General features: G+C 43.8%; 1 protein-coding gene across 1 annotated transcript in view; it reads left to right on the top strand.

Moving 5' to 3' along the window:
• Positions 1 to 22,596, top strand: part of STAB2 (stabilin 2) — a 141,685-nt gene that overhangs the window by 96,824 nt on the left and 22,265 nt on the right. The window contains exons 42-57 of the mRNA XM_065404685.1: positions 1,077 to 1,202; positions 2,547 to 2,620; positions 5,392 to 5,463; positions 8,049 to 8,168; positions 9,858 to 9,905; positions 11,355 to 11,438; positions 11,543 to 11,689; positions 12,106 to 12,246; positions 12,611 to 12,670; positions 13,432 to 13,608; positions 13,705 to 13,797; positions 14,823 to 14,969; positions 16,308 to 16,364; positions 17,504 to 17,627; positions 19,173 to 19,322; positions 21,206 to 21,310. Coding sequence (XP_065260757.1) covers positions 1,077 to 1,202; positions 2,547 to 2,620; positions 5,392 to 5,463; positions 8,049 to 8,168; positions 9,858 to 9,905; positions 11,355 to 11,438; positions 11,543 to 11,689; positions 12,106 to 12,246; positions 12,611 to 12,670; positions 13,432 to 13,608; positions 13,705 to 13,797; positions 14,823 to 14,969; positions 16,308 to 16,364; positions 17,504 to 17,627; positions 19,173 to 19,322; positions 21,206 to 21,310 — 1,725 coding nt within the window. The remainder of the gene's footprint in view (positions 1 to 1,076; positions 1,203 to 2,546; positions 2,621 to 5,391; positions 5,464 to 8,048; positions 8,169 to 9,857; positions 9,906 to 11,354; positions 11,439 to 11,542; positions 11,690 to 12,105; positions 12,247 to 12,610; positions 12,671 to 13,431; positions 13,609 to 13,704; positions 13,798 to 14,822; positions 14,970 to 16,307; positions 16,365 to 17,503; positions 17,628 to 19,172; positions 19,323 to 21,205; positions 21,311 to 22,596) is intronic.

Below are 22,596 nucleotides of genomic sequence, written 5' to 3'. Positions count from 1 at the left end.
ATTCTGTTTCAGTGGTTGAAAACACTACATCTTACACTGGTGTGAGTACAGTGTTTTTGAACATTAATAGAATACTGTGGAAGTGTTGTTTTTATCAGAAAAGCCCATTGGCTAAGTAGAATGGGCTCAGTTCTACCAAACAAGAGCCGGGGGGGGGGGTTGATTCCTATGCCCAGCCTCTGACTCATTAGGTTGGTAGTGACAAGGAAATCTATGCACTGTAAAAGCAACATGTTCACCAATGGGTAATCCAAGGACTGTCTAGGATTGCCAGGGTCACCCTGACCTCCTTCAACAGAGGGATGTTTGACTCTGAATGGGGAGGTGTAGCAGAGTTGCCACTCCTTGGTGGCTGGATGTGGGATTCCAGCAGCTGTGCCTCGGTTTCCCTTTTGCATTCTTCAGCCTATTCTAGCCACAGGAATGTCCTCAAGATCCAGAGAAGACACATTTAAGAGTTTCAAGTATCAGAGGGGTAGCCGTGTTAGTCTGAATCTGTAAAAAGCAACAGAGGGTCCTGTGGCACCTTTAAGACTAACAGAAGTATTGGGAGCATAAGCTTTCGTGGGTAAGAACCTCACTTCTTCAGATGCAAGAGTTTAACAACTCCCAGGGCCAAAGTCCTTTAACACATCCAAGTGATATGACTAGCACTCTCAGGTTCCCTTTCCTTTTCAGTGCCAGTGCAGGGTTTACATCCCATCACAGGAGATGTAAACTTTTCCAAACTAAGGAAAAGTTGGAAGGATCCTTTTAATCCCATGAAACACGTGGAGGGCCCTCTCCTTATTCTTTGTAGTTAGACTAGGCAGCATTGGAGGATGGGAACTTATGGAGAACCAATCACAGCTGACTTATTATTTTCCACATTAGAAATGCACTTTCCCCTTTTCCTATTGCAGTTTATAAGAAATACGTGTAAGATTCTAATTACATCTATGGACTCTTAAATCAGAGTTTGTCTAGGAAATATCACTAAATTCCTTTACCTTTGTAGACATGACAGAGATTAGTTAAATAATAAAAATTAAAAAAATTAAGCACATTGATTTTATTTTTTGTTTCCCATTATGCAGTTGTTGACGCATGCGAGACCAGCAATGGTGGCTGTTCTGTCAAAGCAGAGTGTAGAAAAACTACTCCAGGAAACAGAGTATGTGTTTGTACAGCTGGATACACTGGAGATGGAATAGTCTGCCTTGGTAAGTGATCACTAGATCAGGGCACTTGTCATAAGACAGGGAATTGGTACAGTGATGTCTCCACAATGTATGTACTGTGTATGTTAATACTGCATGGTGTCCACTGTGTATGTGATGGATCCCCAAAGATATATTTCTTTACACACACACACACACACACACACACTCTCTCTCTCTCCCTTACCTCGGGGCAAACTATAAGACACTTTAAAAGGAAATGCAAAATTCAACTATCTCCAAAACAAAATGACGCCTCTGAAAGCATAACAGTGAATTGCCCCTTAGACCTAAGAGTCCTAACATTCAGGTCACTGCTTGAAAGGGCTGATGCAAAGCCCACTGAAGTCAAAGACTCCCACTGATTTCAATGGACACTTTGGATCAGGCCTTAGGCCCTATATCCATCCAAGAAAAGGGTAAAAGACTTGGGCCTGGTCGACACTAGGAAATTAGGTCACTATAACTACATTGCTCAGGGGTGTGAAAAATCCACACTCCTGAGCGATGCAGTTAAACCGACCTAACACCTGCTGTAGACAGGGCTCTGCCAATGGGAGAATTCTCCTGTCAACATAGCTACCACCTATCAGGGAGCTGGAGTCCTTCCTACACTGATGGGAGAACCCTCCCGTAACCATAGAGAGTGTCTACACTGAAGCACTCCAGCTTTTTAAGTGTAGACAAGCCCTTACTGTATTAAACTTCACTGTGAGCCATTCTAAAAGCAATATTGTCTGCATGTTTACAGCTCTTGCTGAGAAAGATGAACGATACTTACAAGGAGGGCATTAGGTAGCAATAAGAATCAGTCTAAATGAATCACATTTGTCCAGAGGTGCTGAGTTTCTAATCTGTGAGGGGGTGCTCCCCCCAGCTCCGTCCAGGCCCCACCTCCACTCCACCCCTTCCCCCAATGCCCCACCCCCACCCCCACCCTGCTTCTTCCCACCCCCACCCCACCTCTTTCTGCCCCGCCTATTCCCCACCCAGTTCCACCCCCTTCCCCAAGCGCACTGCACCCTCGCTCCTCCCCCCATCCTCCCCAGTGCCTCCTGCATGCCGTGAAACAGCTGATCACGGCAGGTGGTAGGTGCTGGGAGGGAGCGGGAGGTGCTGATCGGCGGGGCCTGCCAGCGGGCAGGAGGCACTGGGGGGAGGGAGAGGGGTTGATAGGGGGGCTGCCCATGTTTTTCCTGGGAGTGCTCCAGCCCTGGAGCACCCACGGAGTTGGCACCTATGCATTTGTCACAAGCCTGCATTCCTAGTACATGTTACTTTAGCTAATCAATGAAGTGAGAATTTGTAAATCACTGAGTTTTCTCCAATTGTTTTTGTTTTATAAAGAAATCAACCCTTGCTTAGAGAACAACGGTGGATGTGATAGAAATGCGGAATGCACTCAGACTGGACCCAACCAGGTAAGTAATGTGTCATCATAGTTAAAAAGACCTAGTGTGGTCACTCCGAGTAGGGCTGGCTGAAAAATTTCCAACTGGACTTTTTTTTCTCTGTTCTTTTCTTCTTTTTGGACAGAAAATTGGGTTTTCAACTAAACAACGTGTGGGAAGTGTTTGCTTTCCTCAATATTTTTCAATTTTCCTTAGAAACCAAAAACCTGAAAAATGTTGACCAAAACCCAAAAAATGTTGGCCAAAACCATTTTTTTGTTTGTTTTTTGGCCCTATTTTTTTCATTTTTTCAAAGTTTTCAGCTGAAAACTTTTTTGGGGGAGGGAGAGTTGAAAATGAAATTCTCTTCATTTCTGTCAACATTTTCTGCAGAAAAATCCCTACTTTCCAACCAGCTCTGCTCCCAGTGTATAACAGATTCATGCATAAGCAGATACAACAAGGGATGTATTAACTCTGCAGTTAACGTGCAGTAAGTTTTACACTGGTAATTACCACTGCTTTCACATGACTAGAAGATTAGCTCTGACTGAAGTACTTATTACTACCCTTCTACTTGCATACTTTACTGTAATCGCTATGGGCTGGACGGTAGTTCTACAATCCAGCCTGCATAGCTGTGCTTCTCCAGGAGCAGGGCAAGAAAAAGGCAGTGACTGGGAATAACAATCTGGTTCCTGCTCCCCATTAACTCCCCTCTTGGAGCAATCTGCATCAGCCCTTTTGCTGACACAGATTACTTCCCCTTTGCCTCTGCCAGGGGTGCAACCAGAATTTCCCTAAGGAGGGAGCCCAGAGCTCTCCCTCCCCTGCCTCTGCACCTCAATCCATGCTCTCCCCACTGCACCCAGCTCTACACACACTGTCCTCCTGCCACCCACTCCCAGCCCTGTGCTCTTCCCCTCACATTGCCCCTACCCCAGCTCTGAGCTCTCCCCACTGCACCCAGCTCAACACACAGTTCCCACCTGCTGTCCCACACTCAGACCCACCCTCTTCCCCCCCACCCCACACACATTGCCCTGCCTCCCAACTCCAAGCTCTCCTCCTGCACCCAGCCTTGTAGTCTCCCCAGCCCGCACCTAACCCCAAGCTCTTCCCCAGAGAGCCAGCCAGGCTGGAGAGCACCATCGCCACCGGGCACCAGGCAGTTCTGGGAGCTCCAGACCAGACCCCCACCCCCTTCTGCGTCTCCACTTCCCCAGGAAGCACCAAAAGCCTGGATCCAACCCTCCCACCCTCCTGGGGACTAGGAGTTCCTGGTGACCCCTGCTGCCCAGCAGTGGCAGCACGACTGCAAAGGTGGAGGGGGGGGACCAAGTAGGCACACAGGGTTGCGGCACCACTCAGATGTGGCCTGGTCATCCCTCCACCAGGACAGAGGGGTAGCTGGGCCAAATATCCAGCTCCAGTCAGGAGCCATGTGGACAGGCCCAGCCTCAGCTCTCATGTATGGGATGGCACATTGGGTGAGGGGAGCATGGTGCCAAAGCTCTGCCCAGCTTTACGGGGGGGGTGTAACAGCCCAGCAGTGGCTGCCCTCTCCCCTGCAATCACTGGCAATGCAGATAGCCTCCCCAAAGGGGCTCCTTACACTGCCTTTCTCCCCTGTACAGGAGTGCAAGAAGGCTCACAACTGACCCTTACAAAGTACTATTTTTGATTCATATAATTTCTACAAACTCTATAACCAGAGGGCTAGCTATATGCCTGAATTGCTTGCCCTTCCCCCAGTGTATTTTAGAATGCAGGTACACTGAATATCCTGTCATTACACTGCGATTGCTTGGTAGTTTTGCTTTCTGACGCACCAGCTGCCTCCGAAAGAATAACTGCAGAGTAATGACAGCATCAGCATAGTGTAGTTAAATGACCCTAGATTCTAAAATGACATGCATAAAGTGTGCAGTGTAGTTGTAGCCGTGTCGGTCCCAGGATATTAGAGAGACAAGGTGGGGGAGGTAATAGCTTTTCTTCGACCAACTCCTGTTGGTGAAAGAGACAAGCTTTCGAGCTACCCAGAGCTCTTCCTCAGGTCCTGAAGCAGAGCTCTGTGTAGATCAAAAGCTTGTCTCTTTCACCAACACGCCCTGGTCCAATAAAATATATTACCTCCCCCACCTTGTCATGCATGAAGTCTGACCTTTAAAGAGAGAATAAGTAATTTCCTTTAGCCATGGTAACCTTCCAGCTGTGTGATAATTGCAGGTATCAAAAAGCATAACCCCGGTGTAACTACACTGAAACATGCACGGGACACTGCTGAGTAAGACACTGGCAGTAGCGACACAAGGACACATTTGTTAAAGTGCTTTTGTGGGAGTATTTCACCACCCCAAAAATATCCCCACAAAAGTGTCCTGGTTCTTTATTCTGAAAACATGGTCAACTTCTTTAATGATTTAAATAATACAGCTAAAAGGAGGGGGAGATGTGTTGTGTTTTCAGCTGATATCTGAAATGAGCTAAACTGTGGGGAGTGAGATAAAGAGAGGCCATTTCTGATGCCCTCGGTTGCAGAGGAGAAGTGAGAAAGGATAATGGAGCTTTGACACCTTGCATCAGCTGAGGATCTGCCCTAAAGAGATGATGTGCTTGTAGTGTGAGAAATGGAAAATTACAAAATGGATATTAAGATAAAATGGGATTTTGAGTTCTGTTCTCTCCTCATTTTACCATGCAGATAAGTATAGCCAATAAAAAGTAAATAAAATCAAAAGGTACTACAACCAAATTCCATATGTTTCTGTGTTAAAATGGATCCTTCCTTCTCCTGGTAGGCCGTGTGTAATTGTTTGAAAGGATATTCAGGAGATGGTAAAACATGCACGTACATCAACCTGTGTTTATCGGTGAGTATCATTTTACAGGAAAGTATATTCTCATCATTACATTTTTTTATATAACACCAATATGCTTTTGGTTTTGTATGCATGAAAGACTAGCTTAGAAATGTGTAGAGTAGTCCACCTGGACCTGATTCAGAAAGGATGTAAGCATATGCTTAAAGTATAGCTGACAGCACTTATGCATGTGCTAAACTTTAAGCATATGCTTAGATGTTTTACTGAATCGGGGCCCAAATATGGAACAATCTAGTTTTTGCAGATTGTGCACAAGATTTAAAAAAAAAAAAAAAAAAACCTTAAATCAAATCCTGGGGGAGATACTGGTTTTTTGTGGTTAAATGCAAGGAATAATTTTCATTATTTCTGCACAGATTTTTCAGTGTTGCTGGAATTATTTAAATTTAAAAATCCATTCTATAAATTACTCATCATTTCTGAAGTACCTAAAAACTTCTAAGGTTTTAGAAGAAGTGAATGCAGTTTCTAAGAAAGACCAAATAAAATAGCCAGGTTCCAATGATAGCGTGCGAAAATTCTTCTCTGATGCCAGTCTCACTGATCATTCCAAGATGACAAATCAAATCTCACAACTCCATTCCTGCCAGCTCATCTGCTGCCAGGATAATGTACTATGGGTCAGATTCTCCAGTCTGCTAAGTGGCCTGAAAATGGCACAACGTGGCCTTAAAGTAGCGAGATGGCAGGTGGAGAATTCCCCCTATGTAGTGGAACTCTTCACTGGTGTTAACTCTGGTGCACCCCTCAGTGTAAGGGGGAGAAGAGGGCACGTTGAGAGCTTTCTGGGAGCAGGGTGAAAGGGCAGGGAGATGAGGGAGGCATGGTAGAGCAGAGCTCCGCTATGCTTGATCCTCCACTGGCGTAAGTTTCCTCAGGTAATTTAGGGCTCTCCCTGTGCATGTGGAATCAGGGAACCGCAACCCTGTGCTCAGCTGGATTGCAGAACCAAACCCTCTGTCTTTGGAACTACTCATTATGTGCAGAGAGTTGGCACAAGCTCTAGGCCCCAGTTGGCTCCCATATGACTCCTAGCCTTGGTGCTGGCCCTCTGCACAAGGTTGAATTTTACTCAACGGGCCCAATCCCATACTTCTGACACAGGCAAAACTCCCATTCACTTTGAGCCCAAATATGGAGTGTAGGATCGAGCCCTTTGATGCATACAAGCACTTGCTCATTGATCTCAGATGAAAAGCCCTCAACATTCAAAAGCTGCCTCCCTGTGATCCCAGGCTAAGGATGGCTGACGCATTTCACTGACCTGTACACATTGATCTTTTGTCTCCAGAGAATCGTGACAAGTAGTCATCATCCCTTAACCTGGCAACAGTCTGTCACTGGATTCTTTTTCAAAGGTTGCCCAGACGGAATAGTTAAGAAATGTAAATTAAAAGTCAGGGGGAGGGGATGTTGTTCAGATTTATGAGCTGCTGCGTATGTTTTTGTGTGAGCTTCATTCTGACAGCTTCTCTTCCACTTCACTGGCTACAATGCTATTAAAAGAATGTTTTTACAGAAGGTTGGCTTTTGTCAACGTTGTGCAGCATGCTAATCTGACTGTAATATAGCCAAGTGCTCCATGGCAAAGGTACACAGAGAGCTCTGAATAAACTCAATTCCCTGTCCAACAGTCCAGCTAGATCTACCCAAATAAACAGCACACAAATCCAAACCACGCTGCATAGGGTGAGAACTATGCTAGAGCCCATCCCAACCAGACCCCTGGTGGTAGTTCAAGAAGGACCCCCCAATACCACTCAGAATGGGAGGTCAGACGAAGTGGAAGTGCGCTCCCATGTGACTGGCATCTGAGTTTTAGCAATGAGCGTGTGAAAAGAAAATGAGCTACATTTTTCATTTGGCAGCATTCCCTGGTTTGTCATGAGGAGACGTTTCCCCTTGTCCACAAGTAAACCAGTTTGCAGTCTGATTATCACATTGGCACCAATTCTGGGCTGGCTCAGTGGGTGTAACAGGGGCAGGGAGCAGCCAGATCTCCCCTCTGGGGAATTCCCCTAACAAAGGGAGTTCCCAGGACATGGAAAGCCAGATTAAGAGACCTATGCCTCTTCCCTCCCAGATGGAGGTGGGGAAGAGGGGAGACAGGAATGAGTTGGGGGAAAGACAAGTGTGGCAGTTCTGTGCTCCAGCTATTCTGGGCTACCAGACACATAAGGAGTAAACTAGAGCAGCTTCTGCAACCCAGAATCCCAGAGCCACTTTTGGTTCCTTCCCCTTTCAGGATGTACCTCCTAAGAAGTGCAGCTCAGGATCATAGCCCAGGAGTCCACGATGATGCCTGCATAGAAATCTTTTGGGTAGCAGTATACAATAGCCAGTTACATCAGACTGAACTGAGGAGCTAGCGAGTGGGTGTTAAAGAAACTGGCAATGTGCTTTGCTTTAAGTGTCAATAATTATCTTTACATTAATCTTGACTGCTTCTTTACTATTCATAAGAAAGAGAATATTTCCCTCTGTTGGAAGTTTGAGCAAATGAATTGAAATTGTTTTGTAAACACAAATACACCCACTAATTTGATTTTGTTTGATGTTGCTAATTTTACAAGAATAACGGTGGCTGCAGTGAATCTGCAATCTGTAATGACACCGAGCTGACAGAGAGGACCTGCACCTGCAAACCTGATTACATTGGGGATGGATTTAAATGCCGAGGCAACATCTACCAGGTAAAACATTTATGTGTGTTCACTGTTATTGAATATTTTTCAAAGAGTTATGTAAAACAGTGGCCACTCTTAAAACCATGCCAGTTTTGCATAGAGAAATAGGTACAGTTACCCAAGTATTTCCTAGGTATGTCCTGCAGTAGCTATAGGAAATACTGCAAATCCTGAAGTAAATTTATCTATTTATCTAAGGGAGAAGTGGCACCTTTTAAAGAGCAACCGCTGCTGCACATCAGGTAGCTTGTTAAGAAACAGTGGCATAGGCATGGGACTAGGGCTGAGGAATTTATGAGTTCTATTCTCTCTTTTGCCAATGAATTTCAGTATAAATCATATAGGACTAAATTTTCCAAAGTGCCCACTAATTTTGGACACTCGGGCTTTGGGTGTCCAATCTGAGAAACGTGGGATGGCTTCGTTTTCAGAGGTGCTGAGCACCCACTTCTCCAACTGAAGTGACCAGGAGCTTCAGGTGTTTGGTGCTTCTGAGAGGGCCAGATTCTGCTTGGCCCTTCATGGATGAACGGTGGAAGGGGAAAGAGGTGCAAGGAGCCGTCTGCTCCTTCATACAGTTCATATGAAGGCCAGGCAGAATGGCAAAACCTGCACCCTGGAGAGTGCACAGCTGGCTCCTTCCCTTCTTGCACAGACGATAGAAGGGCCAGAACTGAAAGGGAGGAAAAGGTTTCCTCTGATAGCCAGAAAGACCTCAGAGTTTATAGCCTATTAACTCTTCAGCCCCTAGCCCAGGACCTGATTATTACCCTTTAAACAAGGATTGTCCTGAAGATGTCATCTGAATAATTCCCTCCCTTACTTTTTATTACTTCTCCAAAGACATGGAGGAATGGTTATGTCTCCTCTTAGTTATCGGTTCTCTAGGTTGTACATGTTCATTTCTCTTAACCTCTCCTAGACGTTTCTGCAGTTTTGCTTGCCTTTTGGGTTTTCCCCAGTTTAACAAATTTCTGTTGCATAAAACCCAGAACTGCATGCAGAATTCCTCGTGTGCTCGCTTCAATGCCGTTTAGAAATTTATCTCCCTAGTCCCATAAGTGTTACCTCTGGACAAGATTTTCACAAAAGACTAGTGCGTTTGAGGGCCCAACCCGAGACACCTTAAAGGGACCAAATTTTCAAAAAGTGTTCTGACCTGCCTTCTGAAAATCAGGACCCTCTGAAGTGTCTCAGGTGAGGTCCTCAGAATCACTAGTCACTTTTGTAAAGTTTGGTTTCTGTATATAACTTTCAATATAGCATGTGCTTTGTGCAGCAGCAGCAAAATGCCTGCTCCGCAACAAGCTGTAATCTTCAATATTGACAGTTGAGGCCTGGTTTTGTCTCTCTGGGTCTCTATAATAAGACTAGAACTATAATATGAGGAAACGGAGTGACCTGACACCTAGCTGGCATTGCAAGGAACACGAATGCTGCTATTCTTCGATTCTCACAACTGCTTTCTGATAGACTGGCAAGATAACACATACAACAAGCCAGACAAGAGCTACAGTGAAAGGTCAGCTGACAAGCTGTACCAATGCAGGCAATTACTGTATCATCTAGACCAAAAAGTTCCCCTTCTAACACCAGGCATGTTCCTTCCCTGAGGGCGGCACTCATTAATATTCTTCAGACACAATTCTAAATTCACACAATTCAATATAAAAATGCTGTTATTCTTGGTTGCAGGAGCTTCTTAAGGACTCCAATACTACTGATTTTTATTTCCATCTAAAGGTAAGAAAATTCTTGAATGTTTTTTGTGCCACAGCATCTCTAGCCCTGATCTCACAAGGTAATCAGGACTGGAAATGGTCAATTATTACTTATATTGGAGACCTTCATAGAAAACCTAGAATGTTGCATGTAGTGGTGCTAGTTATTCAGTAAATGGCACTTTTCCCTCTGAGTCAGTACTGCTACAATTCCCTGGTATGGCTTTGAGACTGGTGGGACTATGCACTGGTGTCCTTCAGATCAGACCCAAAACTGAAGCCCTTCCCATCTATAGACAGAGATCCCATGGCACTTTTTTCCAAATTCTGATGTGGGCAACTACATTCTGTTGATCTAGTTCCCATTGCATTTTACATGGTATTTTTCACCGCCTCTCTAAAATGTTGCAGGATGTGGCTGGGTGCTTCTAAACAGCAGCTCTGTGCCTCCCGCAGTTCTGACTACATTTCAGAGGATGGTGATTCCTTGGTGCACACATAGGTAGTGAGACAGTGTGGAACAATGGATAGGGTACTAAACCAGGAGACCAGAGTTCTAGTCCCAGCTCTGCTCTGTGTCCTTGGAATAGTTTCTGTGTCTTTGTTTCCCCTCCATCCTTTAGATTGTAAGTGTTTCTGTACAGGGATTCTCTCTTGCTATATGTTTGTGCAACACCTATAGCAATGGGCTGTAGGTTTCTAACCATAAGATTATACATAAGTATATGGATATATATACTCCTCTACCCCAATATAACGCTGTCCTCAGGAGCCAAAAAAATCTTACCGCGTTATAGGTGAAACCGCATTATATCGAACTTGCTTTGATCCACCGGAGCACGCAGCCCCGCCCCCCCAGAGCGCTGCTTTACCGCGTTATATCCGAATTTGTGTTATATCGGGTCACGTTATATCGGAGAAGAGGTGTATATATGTGAATATGAAAACACTTTGGGTTCTTTCAAGATGAAAGGATTTAACCACTCTCCCTGCAAAGCTTGTAATCGTTCTGCTTCCATATTAATCGCTGCTGAGAGCAGCTTTCTCTCTTACTTTCAAGCACTACTTGTCCATTGTTATAAAGGAAGGCAGCACATGAGCGAGAGCAGGAGAGCTCTGTGCCCTTAAGTAGCAGCGGACGAAGCTGGGGGAGAGTATGGAGAGGCAAATCTTGCAGAGAGAACTCTTTAAATCCTGTAAGACTGAAGGAGTTGGGAGGGGATCTTCCCCATGGCAACAGAGTGTTTCCCTCAGTCTTACATTACTTGTGGTGGGATGGGAGAAGGGAATTCAATGTGAGGCAGATGGCATCAAGGAACAGGGCTGTGGGCAGCCACAGAGGTCAATCTAGAGGCCCTGCCTACAGTATGGGGCCTGGTTCCCTGTATGGGATCCAGTCTAATTCTGCCCAGTGTATGACACTATGTGCATTAATGAATGATTTTTGCGTTGTTCTTTTTAAACTTTCCAGGCCCTTGCTCTCAAAGATATTGCAGGTTCTGGTCCTTTCACTGTGTTTGCACCCAATAAAGAAGCATTTAACAGTGAACCAAAAGTAAGTAAGAAAAAGGCAATGGACTTTGGGTGAGGCAGCTGAGAGCTTTTGGATTTGTATGTTATTCTGTCCTTGCCTTTGAACTCCTCCAATTCCTGCCCTAGATTAAAGAGTGGATTGTCAACGGAGTGATGCCCCAGATCCTTAGGTACCATATGGTGGGCTGTGCCGGACTTCTCTATAATGACCTGACAACAATTACAAATGTCACCTCTCTCCAGGGGGACCCCATCCAGGTCACTTTCTCACAGGTAACAAGATAGCCAAGGTAAAATTGTTAGAATAATAAACTGACCATTTTCATTTGTCGTTTTTAAAATTAGATTGTTCCTTTTCCTCCTAAAAATAATAAATAGTATTTAAAATAAGAATTGTCTATTGCTTATTGTTTTCACAAATGCCACCCTCTCTATTTGCCCTGCTAAGGGCACAGTCTTGCAATCCTTGCTCATGTGAGTAATCTTTACTCACATGGGTAGCACCATTGATTTTCGTAGGACTACTTGTGTGGCTGAGAGTTGCAGGATCAAGCCCTAAAAACTGGAGCCCTATTTGTTGCAAGTGTATTGCAAGCAGTGAGTTGGCCTCTCACGGTAAAGAGTTTTCATTTCAACATTTCCCTGCTGCACGTTTCCATAGAAAACACTTTTTTTGTTTACCTTTTCAGAATTCAGTGTATCTGAATACCAAGGCTAAGATTATATCCAGCGATACTGTCAGCACAAATGGTGTGATACACATCATAGATAAAATCCTACTTCCACAACACATGCAGGATTTCCCTAAGAAGGAATCGGGCACTGAGCGGGTACGTACCTCATTCCTGTAGCATTCTACCAGTATAATCTGGAATGTTTCTTGCCAATTACCATTTGGCATAGTAGTTACAACAAAAGCATTGGCATTATAAAGCCCCTACACTGAATCATTAGCATAGTTTTACATTGTGGTATATTTAAAATTCATTAGAATCATTCATACATTAAATGTATATTAAAGATGTTCTGCTTTGTAAAGGGAGCATCTAAAATAAGACCTTTAAGGTGGCTTTGATTTCACAGTGACAAGTGAACTACAAGATCAAACATGCCAAATACCTTATTACTAAATCTATATCCAATTTATTTCCCAGACAAGACAAGTAAGCCCATTTAATACTCGTATCTTTCTAGGAAAGCCTTAAAATGGTTGCAGCCAAACAAGGATACATCATGTTCAGCAACTTGCTGGAGGTAAGAGAATCCAGGAGGCCATGACCATTTGGCACAGTTTTGTGAAATTGGCACACAGCCTGAGTGATGGGGCTGTGTACACTGTGGAATGGGGCACAGGCAGGAGCGCCGCCAGCTTTTTTGCCGCCCTAGGCGGTGGAAGGTCCCGCCCCCGAAATGCCAACGACGCCTGGGTCGGCTGAAGGTCCGGCCTCCGCGGTCGCCACCCCCCAAATGTTAGCGCCCTAGGCGACTGCCTAGATCGCCTAATGGGTCGCGCCGGCCCTGGGCACAGGCTCCCTCCCCACAAGCTATGGAGGAGCCCCTGCAACCAGTTCTCTCACCTTCCACACGGGAGAATGGCAGGCAGGTCTAAGCACTCCTGGGTCCATAAGATCCATCCCCTCCCTGCTCTTTAATCCACCTTGTGTGCTAAAACTTTTTGGCCCAGATTTGTAAAAATGGGCTCCTAAGCTCAGAGATAGGCATCTAAATAAGTGGCCTGTTCCTTAATAAGAGTTGCTGGGTGCTCAGCACTTTTGAAAATCAGCTTCAGAATAGACTTCGAAACCTAAATTTAGACACCCGCTTTTTAAAATCTTGGCTTTGTGCCCAGGAAGGCAAAAATGCAGGCCATTTACTAGGAAGGCTATGATGCATTCAGCATCCTCACTGCTGGGCCAATTCACTCCTACCTACAGTACATGTTTCTCAGAGTTTATCCTTTACAGAGTAATTTTACAGGAAGAAAAAAAATCAGTCTCATTTTTTCTATGTTGCAGAATGCCGGTTTGTTGAGTGTAATCAATGATCCTCTTCATAAACCAGTCACCTTGTTCTGGCCGACCGATGAAGCTCTCAGAGCTCTTCCTAAGGAACAGCAGGATTTCCTGTTTAAAAAATCTAACAAGGACAAACTGGTGCAATATCTGAGATTCCATGTCATCAGAGATGCTAAGGTGCTTTCAAACATTTCCTGATTTGTTTAGAAGAGGCATTGCTAAAACTCTGTTCTCCAACACCAAATCTTCCCACTCTGTGTATTTCTTTCACAGATTTTAGCCTGTGAGCTCCCCAGCTCCAATTCTCTGAAGACCCTTCAAGGTTCTGATCTCAGTGTAAAATGTGGGGATAACAACAACTCTATTGTAAGTGTTTAACATACCAGCACATTGGGAATCCTCATGGAATGTACTATTTAATAACATAAGCCTTGATACTACATTGGGAACCACTAGTGCAAACCCCTCTATGCCTATGCAGAGCCCCCTTAAGGAATTAACGACACTGGAATTAATGGTGCTCCACATATGCACAGTGGTCTCCATTAGCATATCCCAGTGTAGGAGCAGTGGCTTAGGAAACAGATCCACAGGTTTGTGATTTGCCTTCAGGTAAGGTGGCTTATTGAAGAATAATTTTCTTTATCATAAGGCAATAGTCTCTCTAAATAACTGGCTGGCACATACCTCAAAAGAAAAATACCTCAGGCCCAGATCCTCAAATGTAGCTGAGTTCAATGGGAGTTAGGTCCCTAAATACCTTTGAGGATGTGGACCTTAGCATGTAACACATCAGAATATAAAATGAGCTCCCACAAAGTGAAGTTGACTCTGGGAGAAGAGTCATAAGTGTACAATGTATAGTATGGGCTACATTTTAGAACTAAGGACCTGCAAATTATTATTGCCTAGATGCAAACTTGCACAAAATAAGTTGTGCAAACTGCATGGTTTGTATGTGTGATCACCTGTTTGCACTCAGGTGCACTGACTTTGCAGGTAGCTGTTTCTGAACATTTGGCCTTATATGTAAATACACTGAATAAGAGACACTGTGACTGTTATGAGGGAGCATACTCTTGTGGGGGAGGGGATTCATGGGTAATGGCATCTGTCCACCATTCCCTCTGGCACCTAACTGGGGGGCATGGCAAACTGGGACACCCCCCCCCCCTTAGAGACAGGGGTTTGCATGCATAAGCCCAGTGGGAAATGCTGTTATCCTATCTGGAAATGATAAGCAATTTTTACTTTGTAAGAGAGAGAACTGACTTCAAAGGAAGATTTATATTCTTACTAATTCCTGAACAGGAACTGCACATAGACTGAACCAAGCATCCAGTGAAGCAGGCTCCTTATTTTGTGTGATTATCTTCTTGCCTCTCTCTCAGGGTGACCTCTTTCTGAATGACAGGAGGTGTAGGATAGTGCAGCGGCACCTGGAGTTTGATGGTGGCATCGCTTACGGGATTGACTGCATGTTAATGGATCCCACCCTTGGCGGGCGATGTGACAATTTTATCACTGCAGATTTCACGGTCAGTCAGTCCTTCAGTTCAGTTTTGTGATCCTTGGGGAGATGTGAACTGTAGGCCAAATCCTGGCCCCACTGAAGTCAATGGCTAACCTCCCACTGATTCCAATACAGTCAGGATTTGGCTCCAGGGCTGAAATTCTGTTTAAAGTGCTACTTTGGGTTTGTCTGGTGGGAAGCCTCGGGTGGACCTTGACTAACTAAAATAAAGTGAAAGGTGAAGTATGGTGCCTAAAAGATACACTAAGGTCCACCTGCAACTACGATAAGGAAAAGGTCAAAGTTAGGTTGGGATTAGCTGAAACATGTTAGCTAACCCTGACCTAATTTCAGCCACTTCTCCTAGTCTAGACAAACCCTTTATGGACAAATATGACTCTGAACAGAGTGCAGAAATTAATTCTCTTTGGACCCTTTTGAATAATGCATGTTGAGAGGGTCAAATAAAGTTACCACCTATAAGAGGATGATGTTATTACTTTCTGAGTTAGATGTAGGATTAAAGCAATCATCCATCTAATCTAACACTGGCTAATGCTGTATGCCTTCACAGGAACATGTAAAAGCCTATTATAATACATCTACATGTGTATTATCATAGCACAGAGGGGATTTTTTCCTGTCCCTATATGGTGATCCCTATAAGCAGGAGGATTGTTAGTGCTTATTTTTATCCTAACTGGTATGTCTGTGGATGCTTGTGCTCTTTGTATAAATATCTCTAACTAGATACTCTCATATGCACAAGGTGCTCATTTACTATGTTGATGAGGGCCATATCAGTTTCTAAAGAGAAAGAGAAATACAATATGGCCAAAAAGCCACTAGTGGTTTTGAGTCCTCAACTTGAGTCACCTTAAAGGGGATTGCTTAGGGTGCGTCCCCAGCACTTCCTGAAATCAGGTCTCTTAAAGCATCTCAGTTTGGACATCCAAATCGGAGACACCCCAAATCCATTGTCACTTTTGCAAATGTAGGCCTATGTACAAATAGATAAATACATCTCCCTCTCTTACCTATTTAGCTTAGTAGCAAATTTGCACTTCCAGAACTATTCTACTGTGAAATTTCATTTCTCTTTCATTTCGTTAAATTAATGTACCTATTTTGTAAATTAATGTACCTATTTTGTTGTCATTTTCCTTTACTATTTCCCCTCTGTTATCTCTTTTGGAAAACTCCTATAATCTATATTAGGAGTAATGAAATTGGATATTTTTAAAGGTATTTTTCTCTGGTCATTAATTTTAACTGCCTATATAAAAGTAGACACTTTTCTGGTGCTTTCAAACAGCTTTTTGTTGTTCTTATTTTTAAATATGTTTTTCCCTTTCTACAACAGGGGGATTGTGTTGGCTGTTACAATAATCCTAAATGCCCTACAGCGACTAAACCAAAGGTAATAGTACCTTTTTAAGGCAGTCTAATTGTCAGGCTTCTGTGCACTGCACAATAATAAACTAAAAATAACACACACTTTCAAAGAACAGTAGAGCTGTGAACAATGAAATCACTTGTTTAAATGGAACAATAAAACCCCAATCCTACTGAAGTCGGTAGTGGGTTATAGATCGGATGCAAAACTACTGAAGACAAAGTGAATGCTTCCATTGGCTTCAATGGGTTCTGAATTAGGCGCTGTCATATCAGTCTTTCCCCATTAAGAATTATGATCAAATCCTATTAGGTCAGAAGTGACAGAGTTTGGTGGTCTCACCCTAGCACATACTGCACACCAAAAAACCACTTGATGCTTCTATACATGTGGCAGGTTGTGTTATAGTGAGCGGAGTGGACCTACAAGCTAGAGGAGAGTGGCAGGGTCAAAGTGCATTGTCAGCATTCTGTCTGGCATCTGCTACTGTAGGAACCCTAAACATTTACCAGCACTAAATTCATCTACAGACATTTTAGTGATTAAAAAGAAAGAGTTTAGACTGGCATACTCTTTCTTCTCAAGTTTCTCTGCTTATATCTACCTAATCTTCAATGAGAGCTCCAGCAAACTGGCTTGAATATCCTAGTCTAAACGTTACAGGCCAGATCCTCTGTTTGTGTAAATTGCCCTAACGCAGTTGGTTTAATTGGAGCTGGGCCAGTGTACATCAGCTGAGGTTCTGGCCCATAGGCCCTTCTCTTCTAGGTGACTGGTTCAAATCCAGTCTAAGCCAGTAGTGACTTACCACCATCTGATGGCTCATGTGAAATGAATGAGGTGGTGCCAGCTCTCTTCTGATGTGTCCTCCCCCTTTATTGCTACCTGTTGGCTGTCTCAGAAGACAGGCCATAGATTAAATGGGCAGGAAGACTGAACTAACCTCTTTCCTCAGAGTTAGTCTCATCACATCAGGGCTGAAGCATATTGGGGGAAGCTTGTCCCACTACTGCCTATGCTTTGCTTTTTCTGTAGGTAGATCACTTCGATCCCCAGGGCTGTCAATTTGATCAGCTCTACATTAAAAAAAAATACAGTGAGTTAAAAATAAATCCACAGAACATTCAATCACCTGTGTTTTTATCCCCCTGTGCAACGTTTAGGGAGGGATACAGAAGTGTACATACCAATTCTATGGCAGGAGCTTAGATGGCTGTCGCCAGGATTGTACGATGGTCGTCTGGATTGCAAAGTGCTGTCAAGGCTACTATGGGCGAGACTGCCAAGGTAGGATTGCCCTGATTAACCTTTGAGATCTCTCTGGGAATAGCTGCCTGACACCACAAGGTGACAAGGCAGTTCATTATTGGAGATTCTTAAGAGCAGGTTAGACAAACACCTGTCAGGGATGGGCTAGATAATACTTAGGGCTGGTCTACACTGGGGGAAGGGATCGATGTAAGATATGCAACTTCAGCTACGGGAATAGCATAGCTGAAGTCGACGTATTTTATTTTGATTTACCTCGGGTCCTCACAGCGCGGGATCGACGGTCGCGGCTCCCCCGTCGACTCCGCTACCACCACTTGCCCTGGTGGAGTTCCGGAGTCGATGGGAGCGCGTTCGGGGATCGATATATCGCGTCTAGATGAGACGCGATATATCGATCCCCAATAGATCGATTACTACCCGGACGTACCCTTAGTCCTGCCATGAGTGCAGGGGACTAGACTCGATGACCTCTCGAGGTCCCTTCCAGTCCTACGATTCTATGATTATATTTAATTGTTTAACAGGAATATTGAATAAAGTCCTGCAATCATGACTATGCATGAGTCATGACAGGCTTCATGGCCTAGTGTACTGAGTATACTAGTGTGCTGACTAAGAAACAAGAGCTGCTTAGATGTAATCTCAGCTCTGACAGAGATTTGCTCTATGACCAGGGATAACCTCTCTCTGTCTTGTGTTCCCTCTTTGTAAAACAGGGTAATACTGCAGTGAGAGTTTGTGCATGCATAAGTAACATTATTATTATTTTCCACTCCAAATAATAACTTAAATATGCTCAAAAAGGTTCTTTTTTTATGTTAGCAATTTGTAAACTCCATGTTGATAAAGAAGAGTAAAATTAATGCTATAAAGAGTATATATTGCTTTGTTGTGACATTGCATGGTGACACATTTCAGCCATTTGAAAAAATTCAAAAGATGTGAGAACCATATCATGTGTCAACTTCTGGAGACTGACATCAAAATGCATTAAACACATGTGCTAGAATTCACAGCTAGTGCATGAGCATATGTGTATCTGGTATGAGTTCAAAGAGCATTAAGCATTAAGGGGACTGTGGGGCCCTGTTAGTTTAACTTGTTTATTGACTTTGAAAACAACAGCTGAGGGGAATCACTACCAGGGCTGATATTGTATCATCTAACTAACTTCCCAACCTTCACTCAGCTGTACCAACATGCTTGCCAAATGTCACGTGTTTTAACCCAAGCAATTGTTGGTTTTGACTTCACCAGAGCTCTGCATGGGCTCAGGGGTTCGTCCACATGGATCTGATTGCAGTCCTGGGGGCCAAGAATCTAAACGAGTGGGCGTCAGGTTACATCCTTCAAGTAAATGAGGTTGTATGAATCCACTGTGGTCCACTAAGTGTGTATGTGGGGGATTTTCAAAAGCACCTAAGGGATTTAGGAACACATTTATGAACTAACATTTTTGTGCTCAAAGATTTTCTAAAACCAGTTTTCTTAGAAAACAAACAAACTTGTAAATACAAAGCAGAGCTGAAGAGAACTGACACTGCATTTTATCCTTTCTAGCCTGCCCAGGAGGGCCAGAGACCCCATGTAATAATCATGGTTCATGTAACGACAAATACTCAGGAACCGGAGAGTGTAAATGCAACAGTGGCTTCAATGGGACTTCATGTGAGCTGTGTTTGCCTGGAAGATATGGCTCTGACTGTAAACGTATGTTTCAGCCTTGTTTCTGAATTAATATCTGACTAAAATACACCATTTTTCTATATTTATTTTTGAAGCAGAAAAAAAATTTATGTATATTCTTTGCTCTTCCATTTCACAATTGACATGCCGCCTGTGGCTGCCATAGCCCAGACACTGGTTGAAGATCACTCCCATGCAGAGAGCCAACACAAGGTGGGGCTTACATGGGACTTCAGAGGTACATAGGTTTGTGTTGGCCCTCTGCACTAGGGTGAATTTCACCCACTCCACCTATCAATTATACAGTTCCATTTTGCAGTAGCATGAAGCAGGTTGAGGCATCACTTCTTGCTTGATCTACAGTCCTTTTAAACTAAAATATAGCCGTCTCCCAACCCCGGCGACAGATAAGACAATAGAATGGAAACACTGATAAAATACAAGAAATCAGAAGGATGTCTCATGGCTACTAAAGGCAACACTTTATACTTATATGAAAAAGAGAGTAACACAAGAGGGGAAATGAATTTGTAGAGAGGGCCAACCGAAGGCCTATGCTCCTCGGAAGTTCCTACATAATCAAGCAATTGTGGGTTTAAGTGGGACTTCCCAGGTGCATTGGCCTTGCGCATCCTCATAGAGGTAAATTTCATCCTAGATTTAAAAAAATTATTCTCCGCATAAAGGCTTTAGTTGAGAGACTAAAGATAGCAGAAGAGACAGGGTATTAACTCTTTCACCCTAAATTACTGTTTTCAGTCCAACACAGTTTTGTAGTAACTAGCACTAACCTAGAAGGTTAGGTTATGCATGCAAAAGTTCCGATGCTTACCCAAAGTTTATCCATTTGACATCTATTGTATGGGAATGTGTATGTTTATGGCACTATATAAACTATCAGTCTGAACCTCAAACTGTTGTTTACTAAAAGAAAAGCCAAAAAGGTCTTGTGGCCCTATATTCTTTTTTTTAATATACATAATTAATTTGTTGATATAAATGTAAACATTAATTGACTAGGTTAAACCCTTCACAAATCAAAAGACAAAGTGAAATCCTGGCTCCACTAGAAGTTTTGCTGCTGACTTCTGTGGGTCCAGAATTTCACCCATAGAATCAGAACTGCTTATAAGCCAAATCCCATGCCATTACTTTCCCACATACACAAAAAACATTCCTGGCAGAGGGGTGGGTCAGCAGAGCCAAAACGCCATTAAATAGCAAAACACAAAGAACTATCAATAATAAAGATTTTTCATGAGAGACCAGCTCTGTTGCTTGGTATTTCCACAAAGAAAGATCTACTACTCAATGAAGAAATACTTTGTGCTTAAAGTTTCAGGGTATGAAGGTAGAGGAATATCCCCCTACTATTATTAAAAAAAAAAAAAAAAAAAAAAAACCATCCCCATTCAGACACTTTTATACAGTCATGAAAAATAGCTGAGATATTTTTGAGGGTAAGAATATGTGTGAGCAGGTAACTTTTACACCTGCTTGGAGACAAAGTCCACCTACCCTGTGTAGAGGCAAATCCCGGCTTTGACCTTGTTAACAATCAGATAACATGAAGGCCAGCCTGAGCCTGCTTCCCAGGTGTGACTGCTCAGAGGGCTCCTCATTCAGGCTGCTCCGCCCCTTAAATACTCTCTGCCTGAGATCTCTCTCTGACAGAGCAACTCAACTGTCAAGCTTGTCAACTGTCTTTATTCCCTCTGGTTAGAGAGCCCCGCCCCCTCCAAGTTTGATATAACTGACAGTTGTTGCAGGCTAAGCCTGGTTTCCACCTACAGACCACTAACCCCTTCCTGCCAGGGGCCTGTGTGGTTTTGTGATATTGCTCTAGGGAAGAATTTTCCTTTTCTAATTACCATTCTGTCTGTGATCAATCTACATTCCTTTTACAGTCTGCAGCTGCAAGGCCCATGGGCAATGTGATGAAGGAATCTCTGGATCAGGACAGTGTTTCTGTGAAACTGGATGGACTGGTCGATTCTGTGAAACCAAACTAGGTGTGTATCTTCTCACCAGAATCTGTTGCAAAACAATAGGTTACAGTGCTCCCAGCAAGTTTAATGGAATCAGTTGTTTTCATGCAGTGGACATAGCAAGACAGGGTTAATAACACCAGAAATCCTGCTTTGTGCAGGATAAATGTTGAAGGAGAGTATTTTGCTTTTGATACAAGGAGAATTGAAAGCTATAAAGAAAATTATATTGTGCTGCACTATGCTATGATCTGCACGGCGCCCAAAAAATTTCTGCAGTTCCTCTAAAGTTGGAGCTTCGTAAACCTGCTTGAGGACTGACTGCAAAACGTATCAAAGGTGTACTTGACTCAGGATCAGTTCCATGTACACACAAATTGCACTAAGCTAGGGCTTAGACCCAGAGTCCCAGGACCACATGGAGGTGAAGGGTCTGACCCTGAGTCAAACCCTATTGCTCTGCAGTTTAGATGTGTTGTGGGAGTCTGCCAAAAATATCCCACAATCCCATGGGCCAACTTTTTGTGTCCTCTAGGCAGTCAAGAAGACAGTCAAGTTTTCCCACACTGCACCATGAAAAAAGGGCTAGAGCAGCCACATTTGGGGGGGGGGGGGTGCCAGGAATATGGGTGATTGGACTCAGGCCCACATAATGCAGTGTAAACGCTGGAGCCCCAGGTTGGGACACATGATTCAACAATTCCTAACCTACATGCTGTAACAAGGGTTACAAATAAGCGTAGACACTCAAGCATTAGGTTAAATCATAGAATCATAGAATATCAGGGTTGGAAGGGACCTCAGGAGGTCATCTAGTCCAACCCCCTGCTCAAAGCAGGACCAATTCCCAACTAAATCATCCCAGCCAGGACTTTGTCAAGCCGGGCCTTAAAAACCTCCAAGGAAGGAGACTCCACCACCTCCCTAGGTAACGCATTCCAGTGCTTCACCACCCTCCTAGTGAAATAGTGTTTCCTAATATCCAACCTAGACCTCCCCCACTGCAACTTGAGACCATTGCTCCTTGTTCTGTCATCTGCCACCACTGGGAACAGCTGAGCTCCATCCTCTTTGGAACCCCCCTTCAGGTAGTTGAAAGCAGCTATCAAATCCCGCCTCATTCGTCTCTTCTGGAGACTAAACAATTCCAGTTCCTCAGCCTCTCCTCATAAGTCATGTGCTCTAGACCCCTAGTCATTTTTGTTGCCCTCCGCTGGACTCTTTCCAATTTTTCCACATCCTTCTTGTAGTGTGGGCCCAAAACTGGACACAGTACTCCAGATGAGGCCTCACCAATGTCGAATAAAGGG

Source organism: Emys orbicularis, chromosome 1, assembly GCF_028017835.1.
Source record: "Emys orbicularis isolate rEmyOrb1 chromosome 1, rEmyOrb1.hap1, whole genome shotgun sequence".
NCBI lineage: Eukaryota > Metazoa > Chordata > Testudines > Emydidae > Emys > Emys orbicularis.
Note: the sequence above shows the minus strand (reverse complement) of the source record. Positions and strands in the feature narration are given on the sequence as shown.